The 26450-nt window shown below is 40.6% G+C and overlaps 1 protein-coding gene across 1 annotated transcript; it reads right to left on the bottom strand.

The window, feature by feature from the left end:
- Positions 1-7436: 7436 nt before the first annotated feature.
- Positions 7437-12933, bottom strand: MGST1 (microsomal glutathione S-transferase 1). Its single transcript, XM_083859046.1, has 4 exons — positions 12851-12933; positions 10538-10687; positions 9848-9942; positions 7437-7811 (listed from the first exon to the last, which is right to left on the bottom strand). Exons 2-4 carry the CDS (start codon positions 10661-10663, stop codon positions 7565-7567), a joined length of 468 nt encoding a protein of 155 aa, XP_083715172.1. The 5' UTR covers positions 10664-10687; positions 12851-12933; the 3' UTR covers positions 7437-7564.
- Between the last annotated feature and the right edge of the window lie 13517 nt (positions 12934-26450).

The raw sequence follows: 26450 nt of genomic DNA on the forward strand, positions 1-26450 counted from the left end.
CACAGAGATTGCGGCTTTATTTGGTCCTTCTTACATTCCTGCTATAGGATGGGTTAAGGTTTCTGCAGGAAGGATTTATTTATGTATATCCTGGAATAGTTTCCCAAAATCCTGCTAGCTTGTTTTGGAGGGTGGGTTCCTCTATAATTCATGCACCTACAAGACTTAACTGGACAAATCAAAGAAGTAATATAAACCCCCTTGCAAGGACATTACTTCTCTGACCTTAACCAACTCTTTGTTACCATCTGTCCCTGTACATGACTCATCCCACTCTGCCACATTACCATTGACAAGGACACATAAAGCCACAAAAGGAGTTGATGGGCATTCACTCCAGAGCATTAGCTACCTTGCTCCATGCTCCTGAGGACTGACTGTGCCTTTTGACAGCTCTCCAAGCACATTTCCCCATTTCTAGAATGAAACTGAACCTTTGCACTTTATTATTATTATTATTATTATTATTATTGTTCTCTTTCAGCAAAAAGGTAATTGGGCATGAAAAGTTCAAATCCATTAAATAAAAACTCAATTTAAAATATTTTCCATCCACCAAGCAAGCTCCTATTCATTATGCTGACACTGTACTCCACCTCTGTGCCAAGTGGATCACTCAAAGATGCCCCCCACCACTTCCCTGGCATTTTGTGTGACAAGTAAATCTGCTGTGCACACATTACTTTATAGGGCATCCCAGCTTTTTCAAATACAAGCAACATTTTTTACAGCACCTTTAAATTCCCAAGTCGAATTTTGTAACTGTGAAGGTAATTTGAAGTAAACTATTTGTCCTGAGTGTCTCCTCTGGATATTGTGGCAGGCAGACAGAGCTTCTGAGTTTTATTTCTGCTTCTTTACTCACTTCAAGTTTTTGAACAGCCTCAGTCCCATTCAGTTTACTCCTCTGCTAAATATAAATTGTAAAATGTGTTTACCTATCAAAAACAATAGCAGGCAATTAAAATAAAAATTGCATCGTTCTCGAGGAACCTCAGTAGAAGAATTCAGATGTTGCAGTTACATGGTGCCTTGTTAATTTAGAAAAGCAAAACAATACAAAACATTCTAATGTTTCAGCCACAGATTACATATTCTGTTTTCACAAAGGTCACTTTTTCCATAAAGTTTTTTTAGTACAAGTTTACTGTACAGAGACACTCTTTTGTCTTAATTTCTATTACAAATGTCTTCTTTAAATCTAGCAAAATATTTTCCCCTTACAACTTAATCTGCCAGAGATGCAGAGCACAGCTACTTTATTCTTCACAGGTCCAGCCCTGAAATCTAATAAAAAAAGCCAAAGAGGGACATCTAGTGGTACCATGCACAAAATTAAGAATGAGGAGAGAGAGGAAAAACCTACTGCCATGTCCATGGATCTGAGGTAACTGCTGGTTTCTCATCGCGAATGAGGAAAGGTTGAAGGGAAGACCGAAACAACAGAAAGGAAAAATCCAGCTATTTTATTCTTTTCGAACACATTGCCACTTACAGTGGGAATAACTGTGAGTCTGACTTTCTTGAAGTGTTGGATTCCTCTAAATGAACTGAATCTAAATGGAAGGGCCATAATCAAACAATGCAGTTGCTGAACCCCAGATTCAAATAAAGAAACTGCACCCTGGCTTTTGTTCACAAAATAATCCCCAGGAAAACCAAGAGAATCTGCAGAACTAATTTCATTTACCTTGAAAGTAGGTACCTCAAACTCCACCCAAGGGCCAAGCATCCAGATAAATTTCAGTCTTACAAAACTTCTGAATGCTCACCCAATGAGCAAATGATAAAATTTAGTGGTTATGACCTTTACTAGCAGTGAGTATGTCATTAGAATCACCACAAAGTACTGATGCAAAATTAGTGGAATAAGCCATCTGTCAGCTAATGAGGCAGAGCAGCAGCCTTGGAACCCTCTCCCAGCCAAGGACAAGGAGAGACCAACAGCAAACTCCAGATTTTTAGAGAGACAACAAAAGCTCATGAGCTACATGGTCCCAACTAACTTTAGGACTAGAGTATTCACAACAAACTGATTCTGGTGAAAATACCCCTTCAAGGGTACAGAAGAAACTCTTATATGATGAGTATGGGAGTTGCCAGCTCTACTCTCTGAGAAATGCAGCCTGTAAGATGGACCACACCTGGTTTGATGTGAACATCCCATAGTAAACAACTTTCCACTGTATAGTTGCCAGTATTAAATAAATAAGGCAGTCATGCAGGCTCTTCAAGGAAAATTGAGGTTTTAGTGTCACTTTCTATCAGAAGAGGAAGCAGATTAAGCCTTACCTTCATAGCAATTATTTAGGTCTCTTAGATACTTAGAGATTAGGAATTTTAAACCTACCTTGAGCACTTCTGTGGCAATTCCACATGCACTAATCCCTACAGCTCCTACAGTGAGGGTTAAAGAAACAAAGCTCAGAAATTCTTCCAAGAAATGTGGGCCAAGCTCCAGAGCTGACGCCTTTCTGCCCAGCTCCCAAACTCACCCTTCTGAAGGTCCCTTCTAGTTTCCATGAAAGCATTGTAGTGAAAAGGAATTGTTTCCCTGTCGCAGTCATTTTGGGGGCAGTTTTATAGCCACGCAATGGCAAGTGCCATCTCCCACTGCAGTTGTCTGTGTACCATAGGTGCCTGAAGGCAACTGATTAAACAGAACTGGCTACACAGCCCATGGGTCTTCTCCATCCTGATTGGAGCTATTTATAATCCTCTTTGCAGATATTAAATGACTGGATACACAAAGAAAACCATTCTTTAAAATGAACTTGTTTTAAAGAGATAGCAGAGCAATTTTACAAAGCAGAAAGATATCTGCCTCTCTTACCACACTTTATCTACCAGTCTTCATCCAGTTTGCTCCTTGATGTAATTCTAAGCTATCATTTCCTTCCTTTCAGTTCTCTCTTTTCTTTTTTCTCCTCATTTTTCCCACAGGACTGACACTACCTTCAGAATTTATTCCCTCTCACTGGACAACCAGTACCCATGAGACAAACAGTCTTCTTTTGTCTTTTTTTTTTTTTTTTTTTTTTTTTTTGGGTACTAAAAAGACAGGTGCCTTGGAACTTCCTCTTCTTAAGCTCTCTCCAAGTTCTTCCACGTATGAGAATAAAAAATAAAAGAATGATGCTGTCAGTGGTGATGCACACCAGGGCCTACCAGCAAAGAACTATGTGTAAAAGCATTCAGTTGTGGAGATTATATGGTTACTGCTAAACTGGAGCAGAGTTCTTCTTTGGGAAGAAAATTCTTGATTAAAATATTTCATATTTCACCTTGCACTGCAATAATGTAATAAGAACTGCCTCTAAAAAAAAAAAATAAAATTGAGGAAAAAAACCCAAACACAACACAGCTAACAAAAACATAGTATGGTGTGTTTGAAGCCTAAGTTTAGTCTTCATCAGGGAGAATCAATGTCACAGAAATGAGTGAATCAATGCCTGTTTTCCAAAGTCTCTGAATGAGGATCACACCTTTCTGGAAGTCATGCTGTGACTGAACTAACCTCAGTAGAAGGGCAGCCATTCCGTGGCATCTTTTCCACTAGAGGTCAGGCTGAAGGAGCTAATGATCTATTTAGCCTTCAGAATCTATGAGTGGGAGTCACTAATCAAGATTTGGAAGCCTGAATATCACTTAAAGTGAATCACAAAGAGGTATTAGATTTCTAAGTGTCCAACAGCCAGAGATATTTAATCATGAGGGCATTTTAACACACATCAATACGACCTTTCAGAGAACACTTGGTGCCATCTCAGTTGGCAGGACATTTGGAAAAGAGAAAAGTTCTTCTTAATCTTCAGCCTTGAAAAGAAAACTTCATTCGCTTGAATAATGACAGACAACACTTTAGAAATGGTATTCCAAAAGTTCTGCTTTTTATTTTTTGCTCTTAGAAAAGGCATACATTACAAGCATTTTCCATGAAAAATCTAGATTGAATTTGTTTCTGTAAATAACTAGGAATAGACACAACTAAGCAATAATCGGCTTCAGGTAAATAGAATTTTTCCAAATCCCAAAGTGGTTTGAGTTAAGAGCCCAGGCTTTTCTTCTTCTGTATTTTGATGACAAGCAATTCCATCACTTGCAGAAACATTGACCCAGCTTCTTGAAATAAATACCTCGAAGGCGGTGAAGCTCAGACACACACTTGTTTCTGAAAATTCCAGGAAATGTTTAATGTATCATTTATAGTTTTAAAGACTTTCTTCATTGTGACAGGACAAAAAGTCATGATCAAATGGCAAGTCCTAGATCAGAGCTCTTCACCAGTCATCATCTCTCCCAACAATTCAGTGCCTTCAGTGTATGTGTCTGCAGCCAGGAATACCAGCACCAAGGAAAGGCTTGTGAGCAGTTACCCAAACAAATAAAAACTACACTGAGGAATTGCTCAGATTTACACTTCTGAAAACAAAGCAGCCCATGAAAGTCCCTCAGAGGTGAAGTCAGCTTAACCAGGTCGTTATGTCAGCTGGCATTTTGAGGTGCTTCATGGCCAACTGTTAGAGACACCTCAAAGACACACAATGTACCTGGGAGAAGAACACAAAATGCCAGGAATCATGAGCAGAGGGAAGAAACCCTGTAGTTTCTCCAGTTGCCCAAGACTGGCGGTGGGAATAAGGTGCATAACAAACAGAAATGAAGCATAGAAGCTGATGGTTTGACCTCTTTTTACATGGCTCCCATGGAGCAGCCCTTTCTGTACTTTCACCAGGTCAAAAGGAGCATACCTGCTGATAACAGTCAGTTGTTTGATCAGGTACAGGTTACTTCATTTCATGATTTTGCAAGAGAACCTGATACCAGCAGTCTAAAATCCACGTGCATGTTTTAAAAGGTGAAAACTCAGCTTAGCTGAGTAATAAATTCAATTAACACACTCTTTCTCCTTCGCTAGCTCTCCTGAAATACGCTAACCTTTCAAAATTTACAGCTATACAACAGGCACAGTGCACCTCTACAGGGCAGGGACCAGAGAAATGCAAGAGCTGTGTGACAAGAACCACTCCAACAGAGTTTATGTGGAGCTGGCAAGTCGGCACTTGATGGAATCTGGTAAGGCATATTTCCCAGATTGAGCACGTACCCCGCCCAGAGGCACAGATGGTATTTGTGGGAGCAAAGGAAAATAAAATATAGGTTTAAAATAAATGCAAGAGAAACACAGAATAATATTGAATCACTCTAGGTATTTCTAAGGGTTTCCATTTCTCTTTTCTACTTCTCAGCACATAACGAGTGTATGTTCTGGGCTTTGAAACCACTGAGCAAATGGAAGGGATTTAAAACCAGTTTTGTTTCAAATATAAGATCACAGAATTAAAGTCTCCAGGAATGAGATTTCTGTGCAGAAGCTTGATGCAAAAGGAGTTGAAAATGCTGTTCCTGCATATGCCTGGCATTGACAACCAGGCTTGTTTGAAGAGCCTTTTCCATGCTAAGGGAGAGGACTCACCCTGCTGCTGAATTCCAAACGGGGCCCTCTGCACAGTGGCTAATTCCGTTTGTTTTAAATGGATGGACAGACACACAGCTGGGAGGAAGAGGCAATCTACAAAGTAGTGAGGAAATAAGAACTTTAGATGCTGCTATTGTGATATAAGGAAGCCAGAGTAGCCAGAGACTGATGAGAGCTGGCAGGCTGACTGTGGCAATGGTTTGGGACACAGTTCCAGGCTGCAGCCTTGCTCCTCCACCCTCCGTCTCTAGCCCTTCTCAAAACTGAAGAGTTGGCGGCCTTTGCTACAACGATACCATCCAAGGTAGCTGCTCTCAAGATCCCATAAAAAAGAGGAAGAAGGAACAGGAGGAAAACAACACAGGTTGGCAGTGGCGGGAAAAGGTCTAACAAGAAACATAAAAGCCCATGCTTCCTGTTGGAGCCTCTGCTAACCCAGGTTATCATTATTTATCATGTGTGCTTACTCTGCCATGCCAGGAGTTGAAGCTCCCCAATGTTCAACTTCCAATCATCATCTCTTCTCATCCTCCTTCTAGAGAATCCAGCTTTGTTATTTTACTCATAAGTTAGATTTAACTTTTGGTAAATCAATGTTAATTCCTTCATTTCAAGCTGCATCCTCTCTTCTTTAGTAGACACGACTTAAACACTACACTTAAATCGCAATAAAAATCCTCTTTCTTTGGATTAAACCAGTCTGCCTGAATTCTTCTCCATTCTTCCTGCCACCCTTCTGAGTGGCAGCCTAACATAACACTGCACCAACTTCCACCTCACAGCTGTGGGTGTAGGTAGGAAAGCCCTTCAGTGTTATTTCTTGCAGTACAACTACTGCTCCCATGTAAAAAAGCAAAACAAAATCTTTGACACGTGGAAGCAGCAGTGAGAACTCTCCATCTCCTCTCTGGGCCATCTCTTAGGGCCACAGATGGTGGGGTAGGAAAGGAAACCAAAGGTATTGTGCTCTGACTCCCGCCATCTAAAACTTCTCAATGACCAGCACACTGCATATAAAGACCTTTCTGGGTCACTTGAAATCTCATGCTATTATTTAAGCCAGAGCTACTGAAGAACCCCAAAATAACCAACCAAACAAAAAGAAGCTGAGGAAAAGTCTTTAAAGAATGTATTTCAAATTAACACATCATAGAAAGATGTAACCAAAGAGCAAGATTTCCTGTCACAAACATATTTATGACAGTATGACACACAAACTAATTATATATGTACATCTGAATTACTTGATAGCTACATTTGCAAGTGTCACTCATTTTATGCTGAATTTATTAAAAAATGAAAAAAAAATCCTCTACAAAGGGTCTAACACTTTAACCAGTCACAAAACCTACATTTGCAGGAACCCAAACAAAAATAATTACTTCAAATTTTTACCAGTGTCTCCAAACAGAATTTAGCACAAATTCTTTCTTTTTAATCAATTCAACTGAAAGAAATGGAGCTGCAACGGTTTAGGTTTTTTAATCCCAAAGTGGATTATACAAACATTTTCATCAAAGATTTTTTTTTTAAGAACAAGATGAGCATTACTGGTTATATCTTATTATTAAGGTAAGCTTTCTTCAAAGAACTGTACGATTGGAATCTCTTCCTGATACATAGTGACATGCTATTTGCCGGCTGCAGTGAGAAGAGTCAAAATGAAAACAAAAATACAAACAGGCTTCTTTTTTTTTTTTTTTAATCTTGTCTTTATTGATTTAGACTTCAGAGCTACAGCCAAAAATAGTGCATCTGTAGAAAATTATCAAACACTCTATCAATACAGCATCATCGCACATTTAGAATTGCAAGCACTTGACAAATCGCAAAGGGAACATCCAATCTAGTATTTGGCAGTGCAACCCATGAACAGGGAATACAGGGAGAAGGATTCTTTTTCCTCCAAGAAAGAAACATTTCTGAACAGGAACAAAAAGCTTTTGTGGAAAGAAAAAAAAAAAAAAAAAAAAAAAAAAAAAAAAAGAATTCCATGGAAGATTCATTGGCTCACTCGAGACATCATGGTACAGTGCTGGAAACTTTTTGTGGAATGTCAAAGGGGACAGGGAAGCCACAGCCCTGTTACAGGAGCCACGCTGCCTTCAGGACATTGTAGGCCATGGAGAAGGTCACTGCATAGCCAACTGCCCAAGACAGACCTCTGCCAGGCTGGGGAAGGGGGATCAAGTATGCAAAAGTGTGAAAGATCCTGGCCCCTGTGAAGATCCTGAAGTGCAGCAGGGCTGAGGACAGCTCAGGGCCGCTCAGAGCGTACAGCAGTCCAATGCCAACAAATGGGACAATATTTTCCAGGTCATTCAAGTGGCCTCTGGAGAAAGAAGCAAAGTTATTTTAGTGTTGTATTTTGTTGAATAAACCACTTCAAGCCTCATAATTCTCCAGCATCTTCAGAGCACGCTACTATTCACTCCTGGCTTTCTCTGTAGAGGGGACTTGATTCAGCTACTGAAACTATTTTTGGCATGTTCACCTGACATCACTCTGGTCTCTCCTGCTGCACCCCATGTTTTTAAGTTTCTGATATTATGTATGAAAGGTATTAGTTTTCCCCAGGATCTAGGTAATATTAAGGACTTACAGGAGGTGCCTGAGTGCACCTGGGTGTGCAACAATGCAAAGTCAAGGAAGAAGAAAGGTAGCTGTTCTCCTGGAGCCTCTCTCAATTAACATCAATTAGCTGCAGGACTGTGACTGAAACTATTACAGTTCATGGCCCAAATGATCTATTCTAATCCTATAAATCTGGTGTCCATAAAGAAAATATGAAATATACTCCATAGGAACCAAATTCCATCAAATGCTCGTGAAGTTCCATCATCTTGAAGAAGGTTATTTTTGAACATCTAACAGGTGTGACAGTTATGCCTTTCGTTCATTTTCTTCACTTTAAGCACTAAAATAGCTGAAAAAACACTGGAAAATTTGAAACCACAATATAATTTGCTAAAAATGTGTAGAGACTTAACTCCATATCTTGAAGCGCTTCTTCACACTCCTTCCTAAACTTTCCCAGCTCCCTTCACTTCTTCAGATAAATTATACTTCCAGCCCAATTTACTGATTGAAACAATGTCTAAGCCTTACTAATGATCTCAAATTCCAGAGCCAACTGGAATCAGGTCATGGCACTGTCTTGCAGCTGCTTTTAGAATATATTTATCATTACAAGGAAGCATATCCCTCCAGGTTTTTTTTTATTCTCATTTCTCACAAAAGTACTTTGAAGAAGGTTATCTTCTTTCTTGAAAAAAAAAAAAATCTTTTTTTCCCCCATAAACTGAACACATTCCGATCACATACAAAAGAGAAGCCATGCTATATTTATGTAGCATTATCTGTTGCCATGAAGCTTGCAGAAGAAAATATAGAGAACTTCCACTAAGAACCACAGTTGGGAGGAAAATATGGATGCTGCAACACCAACATAGTAACCAGAACCAAGCTGACTAACTAGGTCTGGGGATGTCTGAAAAACTCCACAAAACAACAAAACAGGATTTGATAATACAGTGCTTTAAAAATCTATTCTGTGAAAATGACTGAGGTGGTTGTCATTTCTTTACCACAGTTTGAGTTAAATGGGTCATAAAGTTAGTCTCTTACAATTTACAAAGAGAAAGGAATTACCCCTCATCATAAAAGTTTCCACTCTTATGTAATACCTGTGAAATTAAGCAACAACTCCCTGAACTACTGAGCAGCAGAAAAGAAAGCAGCAGAACATCTTTACAGCCCACTTAGATTAGGCTCTACTTTCTGAGATTTTAATCCATAAGAGGCACACAGAAATATACTTTGTGAAATAACAATCATTATTTGCAAGGATGCAGTGTTCTTAAATCAGCACTGGTATATATTTTCAAGATCTTCCCTAATGGAGGTTTATATGAGAAGAGTTCACTGACATTCAAGTTTTTGGTATAAAAATAAACTTAGCTTCATCAAAGAAAAATCCTATGGAAAGCATTCCATTTAAGCTTTCCTTGGTAGCACAGGTGTATCAAACAGCATCCTGAAATTTATGATTTTGGAAACAGAAAATTTTGCCATGTGCTACATCAACTTATGGTCATATTTTAGTGTTCTCATCACTTTGCCCATGCAGACAGGAGTTAACCCAAGAGTTAGCTTTTATAACCAGACAATGACTTATTGTTCTTAAAATGCACACTGACCATTTGAATCTCGGAATGGTTTGTTCATTTAAACTCATTAATGTATTAGATTGGTACATAAAACACCATAAAACACACACAGGCTTGACAGAGAAGGGGGTGAAACTAACTCCTTGATTTAATATTATTCTGTTATTTAAAATAACTGTTAGAGGTTCCTGTATATCACCTGCGTGCACGTTCAACATCTGGATCAGTCCTCAGGTATTTCTTTGCACTCTCCCCTTTTCCAAATGATGCTGTATCTTCTGGGTTGACAAATGCCTGTTTCAAACACAAGCACACAAGTGACATTAGCAGCCAAAATGTTTTATCCAGTCAAGGCAGCTTGCTCTAAAGGTCACTCTTTTTACCAATGCCTCAATAACCTCACCTAACTTACCTGGAGTTAAAAGCACAGGGAATAATACCATGTTTGCTGCATTACTGCTTTCTTGAGCCCAGCCTGTACATACACAGCTTGTGTGCTGCCAAATTAATGCAATGTAATTTATGCATTCAGGTAAAGTCTTCTTGTGAGATGGACAAGCCTGCAGTAAGCCCAATAGGCTGACAGAACACAGGCACCTACAAGGTAGAAGGCCTCAAGTCTCTTTTTCACCATTCCTGACAAATTATCTGAAAGTGCTTTTGGATCACTTCTTTCTACGGGAAGTCTCATAATTATCTTATAATTAGGTTAAAAACATTATCCAATCGTGACTAACAAAGCACCAAACTCAGAATCCCTCCAGAATAGGGAGGAAGAAGAAAATAAACAGCAGCAGTATTTGGAAGCTGAAAAGATATAGCTGTGATGCCTCTGTATTTCAATAGAGATGCCAGTCTGTTCTCTCAGCCAGTATTTCCAAATGCTTACCTTCCTTGTGAGCCTGAAGTAGGCTGTTATCAGACTCATTAGCATCATTTTCAGAAGAACAATGGCCGCGTAAGTAGCGAAAGCCCGGAAGACTTCATTGTTAATTAACTGCGTGGCTTTGGCCATTTCTCCCCTTCTCACTGACGACCTCTAAAAAACATTAAAGTTAGTTAAAGCTAACATAATTGCAATGCAAAGTTCTGACAGCAACATTGTGTTAATAGCCTTGTTTTTTAGCATTACTGCAATGACAGCATGATTTTGCCACTGTGGAAAGTTTCTTTTCAGACGATTTCCCCCCTGGTTTATTTTTTCACAATAGCATAATATAATACCTTAAGATGATGAATTATAATATTTTGCTTCCATTATAAGTGCTTATTAAACTGTCAAACCACAAACTACCAAAATATTTAATGTAATTGCAGAAACAACACTTAGTCACAGAAATTAGTACTCTTTTGAAATAATACAAGGAGTTAGATCAATTTTAGACCAATTCATTTGAATTAGCAAATTTCCCTAAGCAGTTATCAGGATAGGAGTGTGTGACAATACTCTGAACACTACAGAATGTAAAGAGGAAAATTAGTATTGCCTACCCTTTTTTGTGTGTAAAATGACACAATTATAATTGCACTTCAGCTTTCAAGCTAACCAGTATCTTCCTACCCAGCAGTAACTTGTGATCAAACCGAGTTGAACATGCATTTTTCCCCTTTGAGACCTTGTTCTTAAAAATTGCTTTTAGCATGACTCACAGGCAAAGATTAAGTTGTAATGACAAAAAGGAGAGGACTATTTCTGCTTTTAGCATGGGAAGTTTAAACTAATGAAGTCTCTTTCCAATAGGACCATACCAAACACACAATACTATGGAGGCCATACCTTCTATCAACACCAGAAAGTTTAAGATGTGCTGAGCAGTGAATGCAGGTGAAAAAAAAAAAAAAAAAAAAAAAAAAAAAAAAAAAAAAAAAAAAAAAGACACCCCAGTGCACATTTAATTTTTGCCCTGCACAGACTCTGGTTTTTGCCTCACCAAATGCTTCAATCATGCACTTAGTGACTACGAATCCATACAGCTAGGATGTCTTACCTTCACTAAAGACTGAAATAAATGATTTTTTTCTTGTTACGGCTAACTTACTTCCTGCGATATAACTTTAACAATGGTAATAAAAACGTTAATATCCACTTGATCACAGTTTTAACAACCTCTCATCTTGCTTTCAGCACAGTCAGCTATTGCCAAACAAGGGGAACTTGATGAGCAAAGAGCACTAGGGAAGAGTTGCTCTGAAGGCACGTCCTCGGTGAGGAAGTGGGCAGGGTGGAGGTAAGCAGTGGTTTGCTCAGTGAAAACAAATCCAGCCTTGCCTGGACCTCTGTGAGGGGATCCTGCTCCCTCTTTTATCCTTTCTAGAACAGCTCTTGGGTCACTGGGCCTGGCACAGGGCCTTTGGATCATGGGAAATGTAACTCCAATGTAACTCTCCCTCCTCTCTCTCACCACAGCCCAGTTCCCAAGATAAAACAGCGAAGACTCTCCTCAGAAACGGACAGTAACTGTTTCTATTCATTTTAACAACCTTGTTAAAATGATAGAACTATCCCGCTCTTTTAACTTTGTCTCACAGCAAAAAGCACACGGCGTTTCACACAACAAAAACAAAGTAAATCCGCAGCGCCAGAGCATTTTTCCATAAGCCACGCTGAAAACGCATCCAAGCACGATCCAAGTCACTGGCCCGGGACACTCGGTGCCCGGCCACATTTATCCATTTTCCCGCTGCCCTGTGACCTCTCCCCGCTCCCAGAATGCCCAGGACCCGCCCTCAGCACAAAATGGAAGGAGGCACCGAAAAACTCCACATTTCAGCACCAAAACAAGTCTGCAGCGCCAGCAGCAACTGCAAACAACAAACTGTAAACAGGGATATGCCCGTTTACGGTTACGAACAGCCTGATATACACGGGCAACAGTAATAATAATAATAGTAAAAATAATCTCTGCAAGCCCGCTGAGGGGCTGGGAGCAGCGGCCAGGCTCAGGCCCTCCCGCGGCCCCGGGACACGGCACCGCCGGGGCCACTTGTCTGTGCGTGTTCCCAACGCGATTTCTCCCATCGCTCCGCTCACAATCCAGCTGCCGATTCCCGGCCCAGCCCCGCGGGAGGTGCCGCCACACCGCCCCCCCCCCATCCCCGCGGCCCTTCACACGGAGCTCCCACACGGAGCTCCCGCACCGCCCTCCCGCACCCGCGGCGGGTTTGGCTCCCGGGTCCCGCCGCCCTCTCGCAGCGCCCGCACCTGGGCCGTGCCCGCGGCGATCCGAGCCCCGCTGCTCCCCGGCCGGCTCTGAGTCCCGGCCCGCCCCCGCTGCTCCCCGGCCGGCTCTGAGTCCCGGCCCGCCCCCGCTGCTCCCCGGCCGGCCCTGCCCCGGCCCGCCCCGCTGTGCCCCGGCCCGGCCCCGCCTCGCCCCGCCGGCCGCGGGGGCGGGTCCCGCCCGGGCCGCCCTCACGGAGCCCCGCGGGCTCGGCGCGGCCACACGGGAGCGGCGGGACGGGCCCAGAGATCGGCAAAAGCTGGCGGGAAGAAAAGGAGAACGAGTGAAAACTTTCTCCCCCTCAGACAGGGGGGAAGCCCTGCTGTCTGAACACTCCTGCACGGGGGGAAAGCAAAGGCTGTGGGCCAGGCAGGCGCTCCTGGTGACATTAGTAGTCACAGCCGAGTCCTGCGGTTGTGCAAGTTCCCAAAAGGGCTCAAAGCTTGCCGGAAAGTTTCAGTGTTTCTTCCCCTCCCTTGTTCTGGTGCGCCTTAACTTTTACCAAATGGCAAGAAAATGAAACGTGCTTGTATCGCCGAGCCGTCAGCGCCCTTCCATAATAGAGATGCATCGTGGTGCTTTGCAAAGTGAAACAGAAAATAAGGAACTCCTCAGCTGGCCACAGGCTTCTACCTGTGTGCTACAAAGTGATGGACAGAGTGAACTTGGTACAAGTCCGAGCTTCCCGGTGGTTCTTCAGGGAGAATGATGCTGTTCCCACAGCACTCAGCAGGAGCGATGCTTGTGACTAAGCAGCTCATGATAAGCAAGACTGAAAAAGATGGGGATAAATGTACTCAGATGCCCAGCAAAGGTTTAAAAACGAATCCCAAGGATGTGTACACAGTCAGAAAGGGATACAGTTTTTAAAGCTTCATCCTTATGAAAAAATTTCTCCTCTTAGGTACATATATTCACTGATGTTACTTTTGTGTTTAATGTCATGTCCTGTCATGTCAAATTCCTGTGTAACTCTTCTTAAAGTCATAAAACACAGCAAAACTCATTTAAGCAAGAACTGCAGTATCAGAACTCTTTTGAAATGTTGTAGGAGTTGGGTTCAAGAACCTTTGTTCTCACTAAGAATAAATAGTGTTCCTGCTGCAGTCAACAAAAAACTCACAGGGGTATGGCTCCATCCCAGGGAATGGGTTTATTTCAAAAAACAGGGATGAATTTCTGCAGCTCGTGCCTTAGTTCAAGGAAGGAATTGTATCTTCATGGGTTTTTTACCACACCTAACACATATCATAATTACATGGTATGACTGAAATAAAACTGCAGTTATCTTCTTTTGCCATCTTTTTGTTTGTTTGGCATTCTAATCCTTATCTGCAGTCAGTTTAAAAAGCAGGTAAATCTATTAAATTAACAGTAAAACTAAACCCACATTCTTATACTTGAGAAGAAAAGCTGGTAATTGATTTACACAAGTTCTCAGAACTACGCTTAGAAAGAACAGAAAATCAGGGAAAAAGTGATTTTCACTCATCTTAGGTAGGATATAAAAAGAAGCATAAATGTATGTAGAAATTCTACTATTTCCATGCTTTCCTTTGGATTTTACATTTCAGTTTTTCAGATTCTGGAAATTCAGATTGATTTATGTGACTTTTAAAAAGCACTTCTGAAACTGGGAAAGCTGCTATACACCCATTCTTTGAATTTTGAGGCAAACACCTTGTTAATGTTTTTCCTACCCTCTTTGAATACCTCTGATTCTGAGAAAGAAGTTTAGGAGGAAGGGAAAAGGACAGGAAGGGATGAAAAAGAAGAAAGAAGGAGAAAAGAGGAAGAAATTTGTTTAAAATAAAAGCAAGGTAGGGAAGGCAACAGAAGATAAGAAAAGATAAAAGCAAGGTAGGGAAGGCAACAGAAGATAAGAAAAAGGAGAAAAAGAAAAGGTAAAAGCAAAGAGAGACTACAAAATAAAAGGAAAATATTTAAAAGGAAATAAAATCAGAAAAAAATAGGGAAAACTGAAAAGGAGAAATTAAAAAAAAAAATTAAAAAGCAAGAAAAAAGGGGGAAAAATAGAAATTAGAGAAGCCCAGATTTCTTGCTGACCCTGAACCACTTAAAAGGTTGAGGCTCTTAGAGGGGAGCCTCTTCGAAGGCAGAGAATATGAAGAGTGCCAAAGTGGGGCCATAATCTGTAAAGCAGAAGTGAACTTGTGCCCAAGGTCTGTTTTCTTCTCTACAGCATAAAATGCCTGTAGAACATTTGGGAACTGCTGTGATCTGAGTGAGGTTGGATACATAACTGTGGTGATAGTTGCTCCTGAGGGGCCCATTCCCACAGTTCTTACTCATGTGAATTGTCCCTTGGATGCTAATGGGATTACTCTTGTAAATCAGAGATGCCATATCAGCCCAGAGCCCAGGGTTATACTGATCATGAAGGGCTTGATCTTGCAAACCTCATTCATGTGAGCAACACTTTTTTTATGACAATTTTCCCATTGACTTGAAGAACTGTCTGTGTAGCCAGAGACAGGAGAATCAGGACATGAGTTTAGGGTCAGCATAAAAGTAGGAATAAAAGAGTTTTTCATTTAACCTCCAGCAAGGAATGGATACTCCCCAAGAAGGCCAGATAAGTGCAGTCATTCTCTTTTAACTGCAGGGAGGGCAAAAGACAGGCAAGTATTGATCAGACTTGTTCTGTCCTGTCTCCTTCTCTGGCTCCATTTATTCACCATAATTAGAGTGGTAAAGAAGGTAGCAACAGTACATTTTCACCACAACTCAAGCTTTTGTTCACCACCCCTTTGATAATACAAATCAGTTTCTTCTTCAAGTAAAACTGGCAAATTATGCCTGCTTCATGAGTGCTTTACAGAGTAAAACAGATCGTGAACACTAAGATCCAGTCCATATTTTAACTTAAAATCTGAAATGCTGTTTAAATACCACAAGAGAAGTGCTGCAAAAATGTTTAGTATGACGGACCAGAGTAATTTTTTGTGCTGCTCTATTAAAACCTGCACCTTCTGGTTAGGAAGTACTTTCACTATATCAAATGTTGACACCTATGTAATTTCACTATGATTCACACACTTCCTCTTCTTCATAAGACCTCAAGCTGCTGTCTGGTTTCTCTAGGGAACTGTTTCAAAAACAGCAAGAAAGGATCATTGTTCCTTTGGGAATGCTTCCTGCTGGATATAGGTCAGTGAAGGCTTCTCTGGCATATCCAGTCTTTTATCCATGCCACTGTTTAGAGGACAACAGTTCTCAGTCTTGGAATTTGCCTTTTTTTTTTTTTTTTTTTTTTTTTTTTTTTTTTTTTTTTTTTTTTTTCCAGAATTCCAGATGCTCATTTGGGAGACAGAGATGGTAATGAATGATTGAAGTGACCAGTCACAGTAGGCGGTGACCATCAGGCCTTGAGAGAAAAAGATACAAACTCCACTCCACAGGAGTGGTTACATCTGCTGGTTATATGCCCAGTTATACATCATTTATACATTGTGCAGAGACTCCACAAAGCTCATTTACTAATCATTATCATGTTATCATCTAAAGTTGCTTAAAATCTTCCAGATGAAAAGTCAGGTGCAGAGCAATCATAAGAAATAGTACAGCACAGGAAAACGATCTGTAATCTGTGCCCTACCAGCCTGATATCCCACTTGAGGAGCAACTCAGAAAAGGATTGGTGGGCATGTAGGAAAACCTTTTTAGGTCTATACATGGACCTTTTTTCTTTGCCTTGATTCCTTTTTCAGTCCATAAGAATACTGTAACAGCCATCTTGCTTCTGAAAATAAGTCTGCAGCACAGAACCACCTTTGCAGCTGGCAGTAATGCATGTGTGGTGAGGTGAGGTGTTTAAAGCCCCATGCTGAACTGGAGGGGAAAACTTCACTCAGATTTTGTGATGCTATTTGAGCTTTACAATTGTTTTGGTTAGGAAAGCAAGATATTATTATCATTAAATGACATAAGAAAGTTGATATATGCCCATAAAACAGATTTTGAGCTACCATAGTAACTTTATTTTAAACTAATACAATGAGTTATTTGCTAAACATTATTACATACAGCTCACAGAACAAAATCTGATCCTTTAAAATGACACTGCAGTAGCAGAAGGAGAAAGTATTCACTATGAAAGCAGAATGCTTTTTAAATTTCCCTTCATAGATTGAAATGACAGAGTGTAGAGAGCAAAATGATTTTTAAGACATTGAGGTTTTGATCATTTATATAAGAGTCCAGTGGGTTTTAGTTGTTATTGTACTACTTCTCTGCTCCAGAGATATAAGGAAATAATAAAGCTGGAGACCAGACTGGAAGATTTCTTGCCACGGCGACACTCCAACTGCACACAGAAGGCTTGAGTGAGCTACTGAGAAGACAGAGATGATAAAAAGTATCTAGCACAAAGTTACTAACTTATCTCTGCAGACAAGATATTTCTGTAAGTAAGCAACAGACAGACCTTGTATGTCTATAGATAAACTGGTAAAGTTATGAAGTTGATTTCTGAAGCTCTCCCTGATCCTACATTGTGTAGATGTATCTATTTATGTCAGGCAGTGAAAGAGCTTGGCCCTGTGGATTGAAACAAGCTCATTTTCTCATGAGATTTCTATGCTACTCTAGGATGGTCTGAACCTTTGGTTTCTGTTCATCTTAACTGGATTCATACCACAGTTGAATGTCAATAGGCTAAATGATATTATTGCACATTATTAGTCATCTAAATTTGGAGTTTCTTAACATTTAATTTATATATATTTATCACTGATGGGATGTGAACCATGCTTAGCTAATAGAGCAGCTTCTGCCTGGCATTTTGCTGATGATTATGAGAGCTGAAGGCAGGAAAGGAGAGGGATACTATTGCCCAGATGGTTATTTTTGAGGAGTAACCATCCAAAAGAATTAAATGTTCCATGTAAGCAAAATATTGATCAGTAGTAATCACTTGTCCTTCCAACAGGCAGGTATCACTGTCTGGTGGACTGTGTGTGGGATTCAGTGGAAGTTCTACATCAGAGGATGAGGGGAGGAGAAACAGGGCCCCCAGATTTGGGGTTGTGTCTATTTTCATCCTGCAGGAAAGGAAGACAGGAGATTTCTGCCTTCAACCATTCAGCTGTGTCCAACTCCCAGATTGAAAGGAGCTGTGTAATGAGTGCAAAGTGAGTAGATTTTGGCAAGTTAGAAAAGAGTGCCCGGAGAGCGCTCGTCTAGGAGTTACATTTGTGTGTGAGTTGTTCCTACATAAGGGTTAAGAGGCAGGTAATGTAGTCAGTGTGAGGCAAATGTCACTGTTTTAAAAAATCAATTATCTGCAATCATGGGGCCTACTCTAACAGTACCTTTGCAGTATGCAGAGCTTCCCCAGGTAGCACAGCTATTTTTATTAGTAATCTCCCCTCCTCCAGCTCTCTGTACAGAGCCAAGTTTAGAGTCAGCAAAATTACTTGGAACCAGCTCATTTTATCCCCAACAGCCCAACCAACCACAATTAAACTGTATTACCATACATTAGGTTTTAAAGGGGTTCCTTTAGTGCAATGTGTAAAGGGGTTCCTTTAGTGCAGTGTGTAAAAAGCTTTAAGGAGAGACAGAGAGGCAAAGGGGAAGACAAACATTCCACGTGTAACAGGTTAAAGTCCTCCTCCATGCCTGTCCATTGACTTCAGTTGGCCGGGGATGAATACAGACAATTCAATATTTAAAAATCAACAGCTTTGCTTGGTCGGCAAGAAAAGAAACAATTTAAGGTCCAGAGCCTTCCGTGTGCTCCTTCTGCCTTCCTGAATCTCCACTCAGTTGCAGTAGCTCTCTCCTAACAGAAATTACACTCCGCAGGGTTGGCTCTTGGATATTTTCTGCTGTGGTGCAAGATTACTCCTCGTGGTTTTATGGGGCAGCTGCAGACTTTAATAGTCACCCGAGACAATTATTCAGATACTGTATTGTGCAGTAAGATTGCTTTTGAACAGCTGCAGAAATACTTAGCAGAAACACACTCCCTGAAGCCCTGGGATGGGAAATAAAAACAAACAAGCCACAGTAGCAAGACAAGAGTCTTCGTCTTGCTCCATCTTTTAGCCTGTAGAAAAAAAAAGGAGTTGTATAATTGGTTTAAAAGTTAATTGGGACAGGGACCATTTTTCATTTAGTGGTCTTCATAATGCCCAGTAATAATAGGTTACAAATACATACTCACTACTCAAATACAAATCCTCTTCGGGCCGTGTTGTGACCAAGTGTATGGTTCTTTGCCAGGCAATTCTCATTAAAAAGATAAAAAGCTGATAAGGTAGGGGTGCAATTATTCTCTTCAGTAGTGATGATCTTCTTTGGAGCAATCCTGTGTACAAAGAACATCACAAAATCATACATTCCTCTGGTAAATATGGGCAATTTCCTTTCTCAAAGCTTCAGCCTTCCTATTCTGATGAATACCATGCCTTAACAAAAGCACCATTTATATTTTTTCCCCTTCAAGCCACTATAACCAATGTTTCTCTGTTACACTCTGCTGCAACTAATTAATTTCCTTGCCATTCCAATTCTAACTAGTCCTGGTGAAAATCTTTTGGCTGTTACAACATATTGTGGCTTAGCTTGATGCTCTCTGTTGTTTTAAGTCTCAAAATACAAAGGAATTTTCAGCTGCACTGTCAATTTTGCTTGAATAAAGAGTGCTCATAAACACATAAAATTTTATGGAATCTCTCTCTGAACAGGAATCTGGTCATCAAAGCCTGCCTCCAGCTCAGGACTCAGGAGGATCTGAAGTACAGCAGGACAAGAGAAGTACACTTGCTTAGTTTAGACTCTGAGAGGTTCCCTGTTTCTTTTTAATTCAGCTGGGCTGTCGGTGAGGGACTCAGTGGGCTGTGCTAACCCACTCCTCTGCTGGATCATAACTGCCTTTCTCTTAAGGCACACTTTGAATAAATCCTCACTATTTTGTCCCAGGATAGCCATGCAGGCAAAGTCAAGCTGGGACAATGTTTTGCACAAAATACAATGTATGATATGTTGGGAATTTAGTGGCTGAAAGACTGCTTGTTCACTTTTTACTCATGTGTGCTTCAGTGAAGTTGCTCTTGATTTATAGCTGGATCAGCAAAATCAGAATCAGACCCTTGCTGCTCATTTCTGTGGGAGCAGGACCGGGTCTCATGTGCTCTTGTGCTCATTATGTATCTCAGCACCAAGTCTCTCAGCTTTGATTCATGGAGTTCTCTTTAATTTGGTACATGCAGCCTTCCAGACTAGATCACATAGCAGCAGGATAACAATCCTCAGGAGAGCATTTCAGTTTGAGAAATTCATGAAGAGGGTGACTTTGCTGCTTACCTTCAATGACACTAGTGGAATAGGAAAGAGAAGAGTGAATGAAATGGAATTGCCAGCCTGTTTCAAAATGTATGCTCCGTTATACAGCAGATGACAAATAGCATCCTCAATAACATAATTCTGGGAGCTGTGCAAGTTTTTGTTGGGTTGTTGTTTTTTCTTCACTGTAATCTGTCTTTTCACACTTAGGCCAGGTTTTTCGTGCTCTGAAATACTTCCTTGTGCCCTTCTGCAGGGAAAGTATCCACAGGCCTTGCCTGGGGTGAAGGCAAGCAGGAGGAACAGAGCCTCTTTTTACCATGCAGCAGGGAAAGACCTTGAATTCACCCCTTTTCTATTCCCATCTCCAGCACTCTGGCAAAGAATGTTGAATTCAGAGTTGGAGAGAAGTCATCACAATGTGAGATGTTACAGATCTGAGGCAGGTCACTTCCTCATGGAGCCAAACACGCTGCTTTTCTGAGCTGTGAGAAACCCTGTCTGTGCCTCCTTTACATGAGAGGGATGGCAAAGCAGTAACCTTGCCTTCTTCCAGCAGGAATGAGCTACTTCCCTCCAGGAGAAGGCATTTTACTATATATTTGGGTGTACTGAGGCTGAGGGGAAAATGTGTCCTTGACAGTAGCTCTAGTGACTCATCAATATATGCATATGTATAGAATGAGTGTAGGAGCTGTGCAGCAAGAGAGAATGAAAAAAGGGTTCCTAAAAGAAAAGTGAGCATCTTCCCACTTTAAGAACAGCAGGATTTTTCTCCTTTCTGTGGAAGATTGGCTTCCCACCCTGGTAGCTGCACCAAGATTTTTTTGGAATTGAGCTCTTAATGCTTTCCCTCTATCCTCATTTCCACACAGGTGCCTATCTGCAAAAGACAATGTTGGCCTCCAATGGTCGCATTAATTGCCTTCCTACAAGAAAAATTACTTTCTTGTGAAGCAGAGTAAAGGATCTTCATGGTACTACAGGTTGAAGAGAGCTGGAGAAATGTGCTTGGCCGTGTCCTAAGAAAAGATCAAAGCAAAGATCCCTGACATACCACTTCCTCCCAGTCCATGTCATACTGCCCTGGCAAGAGTCTCCCAGGATATGCAGATCACAACCTGGACTCTTACCTCAACAATGACCTGAATGGTCTATGAGAAGAGGTGAGAGAAGCCTTTTGAAGAGGAAGCTTCTGATGAAGGATGGAAGCCAAGTTCTGTCTTTTCCTTGCACTGAAGCTGATTGTTCCTCCTGGGCAAGACTGCAGGATTTGCCCCTTAACTTTATAATGTACTTAATTAACTTTTAGCAGAGTCTAGTGATTATTCTTGGTTTGGAAGTGTAGACTTTCTTTTACCTTTTTTTTTCAGCTGTTAACACTGCACTGTATGATACATTCAGACACTTCATTGCCTTCCCAGCCCAGAGCAGCCAACACAAAAACCCCCTTTAGCTGCCCTGCATAACCTTGCAAGCCAAGGGCAAATTCTAGCCCCATATTCTTAGATTTTATATATGTTCACCAATACATTTCATTCATGTTTTCTTTAAAACTTTCATGAAGTTACTTCAGTCATTTAATTCTGCAATTTCAGGTGCATCACCTCATTTTCAGCCTCTGAAAAGCCTCTCTGAAACTGTGCCCTCTCTATTTTTGAAACCAGTTCAGGGATTCTTACCACTCATTCTTGCCTCTCAGTATTCTCTCTACTCTTCCCTTGACAAGGCAGATAAATTGATATTAATGCTACATAAGGGAGGTCAAGGGCACATTAGAGTAGCCTGATTTGCCTGAATGCAGAGTTTCTGCTACTAGCCTTCCACAGAAGGCACTGTTAAAATCTGTGGACATTCCATTAATTCCATGGAGGAGTGTAAGTTTCCTTCCTTCACTAAATTTTATTGAATAAACAAGCCACCTACAAAGTTTCATATGTTTTTTACAATATGTTCAGAAACACCTAAAATATAGCTATTGCTTAATGAGCTATACTGACTAGAATTCAAGGTTTTTGACTACTATTCTTGCCAAAACAAATGTAGTTGATTTGTTTCTTCCTCTGTAATAGACCCAGTCCTATTCCTATGGAACCCAACAGATCTTTTTTTTCTAATTTTTGGGACATGGCTCACATCCAGCTTAAGTGACGCACAGGGATTTCACACTCATTCTAACGGTTTTGAAAAATAACCCCAGTCACAAGTCATGGCACCTCCTTTTAACCTGAATTTTCCTGTTGATGAAGAAGATTAAGAGTAGATGTTAAATGAGTAGGGCCTGTCTGCATCTCACCTCTCACGAGCGCAGAAAGCAGCAGCAATGGCATCTATTTCCTAAGAACTTTACCCTGCAACAGCTGGAGATTACTTATCAGAATAAACACTGATGGGCCAAAGTTTCCAGCTAGTTAGTTGGTGCCAGCCACTAAATTTGGCACCTCTGATAAAGCAGTGAACTTGATTTTTCACTTCTGCACTTTTGTGCAATAGTTTTAACAAAGAATAGTGGGTGGCTCCGTGTGCAAATTCCTTAGAGAATCAAAGTTCATTGTGTGGCACTGCAAGGAAGGAAAATAACATTGTATTGTATTACATTGCATTGTATTGTATTGTACTGTATTGTATTGTAATGTCTTTCTACAGAATGAATGGTTAAACCAGAATTTCTACATTTCTCCAGAATGGTGGTTAAAATGTGCTAGCCAGAGGTTTTCTTAATGTTTTGTCAGGTTGATTTATGTATTGGGGATATTGGAGGTTTAAGACTTGTTGGAAAGAAACAAGTTTAATTTTTATGGGTTTTTTTGGTAGTATCAATGCTCTAAGTTTAGCATGCTGTATTAAAATAATATGAGTACTGTTGTTTTATTTTTTTCACTGGAGCAGTAGCTACAGGTTCCAGTTTAGCTGCATTCTTCAAAATCATAAAAGTCAGACCTGTCACAACACCTAAAAATGCGTATATATGCTTAACTGTTCAATTGCATTAATGTCAGCAATGTGTCGGTTGCACAAAAATTTAGACATGACCATAACTCACTGCAGCATTCAGGCTTATTGGAGCAGTTATCATTTTTTACTTTTATTTTTTCTACTCATTTAACACACAATAAAGAGAGGGTGATGGGAAGATTCAAAAGTTACATCTGGTAAAGTCTGGTTATGTATTGCACAACTTGGTGATGATTCCTGTCTTATTTGTGGAAATACATGAAAGAAACTGCAGGGGGATTTGGATAGAAGGAGTTGAGGAGGAAGAGGAGTTATGGAAGCTCCCTGTGTTGGCCTTGTGGGTGCTGAGTGAGGTGAACTTTTCCCACAGCCTTTAACTTCTTCCTTGTAACCTGCAGGTGTTGTTTCATGCAGCTCAGCATTGCTGATGCTTTTGATCATGTTCCAAGTTCTTTGATACTTGATATTTTTTCCTGAAATCTGAGTCCTTCAGGGAGGTGAATATCTGAGAATTTCTCTTGGCAATCCTTTGTGCTATTAGGGGAGGAAGGAGTTAAAAAATGTGGCTGAGTACAGCCCTAAAAGTCAAACAAAAACACATGAAACACTGAGAAACAGAATGCGCATCCAGAAAGGGAGAATCCATTATAAATATTTTCACCTAAAATATGCTTTTTTGCTTTTTCTAGACCTCATTTTTTTAAAACATTGGTTTACTTCCTGAATCAGTTCCTTTGGTTTTAACTTGGGTCAAAGGTTTGGCAATTGTTTCCCCATATTTTTATTTTAATGAGACTATCCCTGATTTTTATATAGTCTATTAAAACAGTACTTTAAAACTGCAAAGTCTGCAAGGCCTACTTTTCTGTCCAGTTCAGAGTGTCCTCACATCACATTGCTCTTAATGGAAATTAATTGTATCATGCCTATAGACCTTGGAGCAGTTTTGCAGATATTAGATTCTTAGACATCTGTGGTGCTTTATTATTGATTAAAGAATGAGAGGAAATCTCATGGTTTAAGACCTTGCAGTGGGATTTATGAATTAGTCCTTTTCCTATGTGACCCTTGGCAGGTCATTGAATCTGTCTTTCAGTTTCCCATCCGTGAAGCAGGGAATAATGATGATTTTCTGCTGCTGCTCTTTGTCCATCATGCCTGCTTAAATAGTGCACTCTTTGGAACAGGACTTGCTACTGGGTAGTGCAGAGAAATTTCATTTTGAGTTAAGATCTGCAGCTGTAATACAAATAATTAATATCAGCATTAGGCAGTCAAAGGTATTACATCCAAGATGCATTTGGCCTGAGGCCCGCATAGTTCTTAAAATGATGGATTTTTAATTGATTATTTGGAATGAGACCTTTTCTCAGACTAGCTAAATCACTTAAGACCCACACACACCAGCTATATTTAGAGGTGAGGAGGTGGCAGAGTAATTCTTAAAGTGCTCTGTTTCTAATAACCCAGGTGAGTGACAGTCTGGGAGTGCTGCCTCTTTTAAAGCAAACATGACTCACAGCCCCCAGGCTGCAAGCATGTGCAGGTTAGAAATTGTATTGAACTGTTCCCATTCGAGGGGCAGGGAAATGCAGCCAAATTCATAAACATTTAATTTAATAATTTCAGGTTAGTACAACAGGGTAGTCACACTAATGGCTCAGCGTCTCTAACAGCAAAATGCAAAACGACTGTGTAAAATTGGGGCAAGGTTAAGGTGAGTCTGTAGTAAATAAGGCAGTATCTTCATCCCACAGCACATGTTGATGCTTTCAGAAATCATTCTGCAGAAATTACATTCTTGTAAGAATATCTCCAGAGTCTAAATCAAAGGCAAAATGGGAATGGCCTATTTTGGTGCACTGATGTTTAATCCTTGTTGAAATGGACACACGCACACACCATTGGCTGCTTCCAAGGCATTTCTTGTCCCAAGCAATTCCCAGAACCCATGAAAGGTGTCTCTGTCCCTCGGGAAGTGTACATGGTGAAATGAAACCATCAGAAACTGCCAGGAGGGTGCATGGGAGGAGTGAGCACTACCCCATGCCTTTTCTCATCTCTGACTGAAGCTAAAATAAGCAGCAAAGCAGGGCAAAACTGGTTTCCCAGTGGGAGAAGAATATTCTGGCTTCTTGAAAGATGCTTTATGTGACTTGGGATCCTGGAGACAATGGACCCAGTTGATTCATATTTTGTTGTCCTAAGCTTGTCACTGACCTTGGCACCCAGCCACATTGCACTGTTTCTTTTTCTGTGAGATTACTCAAGACAAGCTCTTCTCTGGGAAACTGAGTATTGCCAAGAACTCTCATGGATGCAACAAATTTCTTTCATCACAAGCTGCAAAGTTAAAAGCACACTTCTGTTTTAAATGCATTAACAATGCCCAGCCAGGCTCTGGAATAGCTGCATCTTTGTTCCAGCAGATTCTTATTAAAGAAGTTAATGGCTACATGAAAAATTAAACTAGTTCTAACCACTTTTCTTCTAAAGAGAATTTCACTAGAAATCAAATTGAGGGCCTTCTTCCCTCAATAATTGCCTCTTTTTAAATGGTTCCCATGTTTCATTCCAAAATATTTGCATTTAGTGAGTTTGAAGATAGGTAGAAGGCACAATGCAGAGGTTTTGGTTCTGAGTTTCCTCACGTTTCTTCCGTTAGAGCAAACACAGTATTGACTTTGTAGTTGCCTCCCAGTTCTGTTCTTGAGTATTGAACCCAGTGACAAGTGAAAGCAAGGCATGAAAACTGCTTAACAGCCAGTGCACACCCAACTCTGCTATGGCTCATGACAATTTCCCATGTCAAAAAGCCAGGGAATCATTACTCAGTGGTTTTGCACCAGACTAGGAATCTCTGCATTTTACAACATCTCCTTCACGTGGAGCTGAGGGAACCTGACAGGTCTGACAAACGAAGACCAGTACAATGCTGCAAGAGTCTGATAATGAAAGATGTTCAGTGTCCTCCCACCGACCTGCAAACATCCTCAACTCTGACCCACTTTGCTGGGTGGTGTCTCATGTATCCCTTCACCTTTTTAAGATTTGTGTGTGTAAATAACTGAATAATACTTACATACACCTCTTTCATCATTGTAAAGAGGCTGCCATGTTCTGAAGCTACCAGGGTGCACTAGGTAAAAGGTTCATCTGGCTCTTGGGGGTGTTGTACAAGCTACCATCAACCCAATAAAAATATGGAGAAGGCTGAGAACCAGTAAGAACTGCAATGTCTAGTGCCTTGTGTAACACCTCTTAAATGGAAGTATTTTCATGCAAGTTATTACTAAAGAGTCAGATTTTGTTCTACTT

The sequence above is a fragment of the Zosterops lateralis genome, assembly GCF_965231275.1.
Source record: "Zosterops lateralis genome assembly, chromosome: 4".
Taxonomy (NCBI): domain Eukaryota; kingdom Metazoa; phylum Chordata; class Aves; order Passeriformes; family Zosteropidae; genus Zosterops; species Zosterops lateralis.

Excerpts from the sequence above, each read along its gene's own strand:
- MGST1 (XM_083859046.1), bottom strand. The coding sequence starts at position 10,663 with ATGGCCAAAGCCACGCAGTTAATTAACAATGAAGTCTTCCGGGCTTTC. Across the intron at positions 9,943-10,537 it reads ACTTCAGGCTCACAAGGAAG|GCATTTGTCAACCCAGAAGA; the intron begins GTAAGCATTTGG and ends TGTTTGAAACAG. Across the intron at positions 7,812-9,847 it reads GATGTTGAACGTGCACGCAG|AGGCCACTTGAATGACCTGG; the intron begins GTGATATACAGG and ends TTCTTTCTCCAG.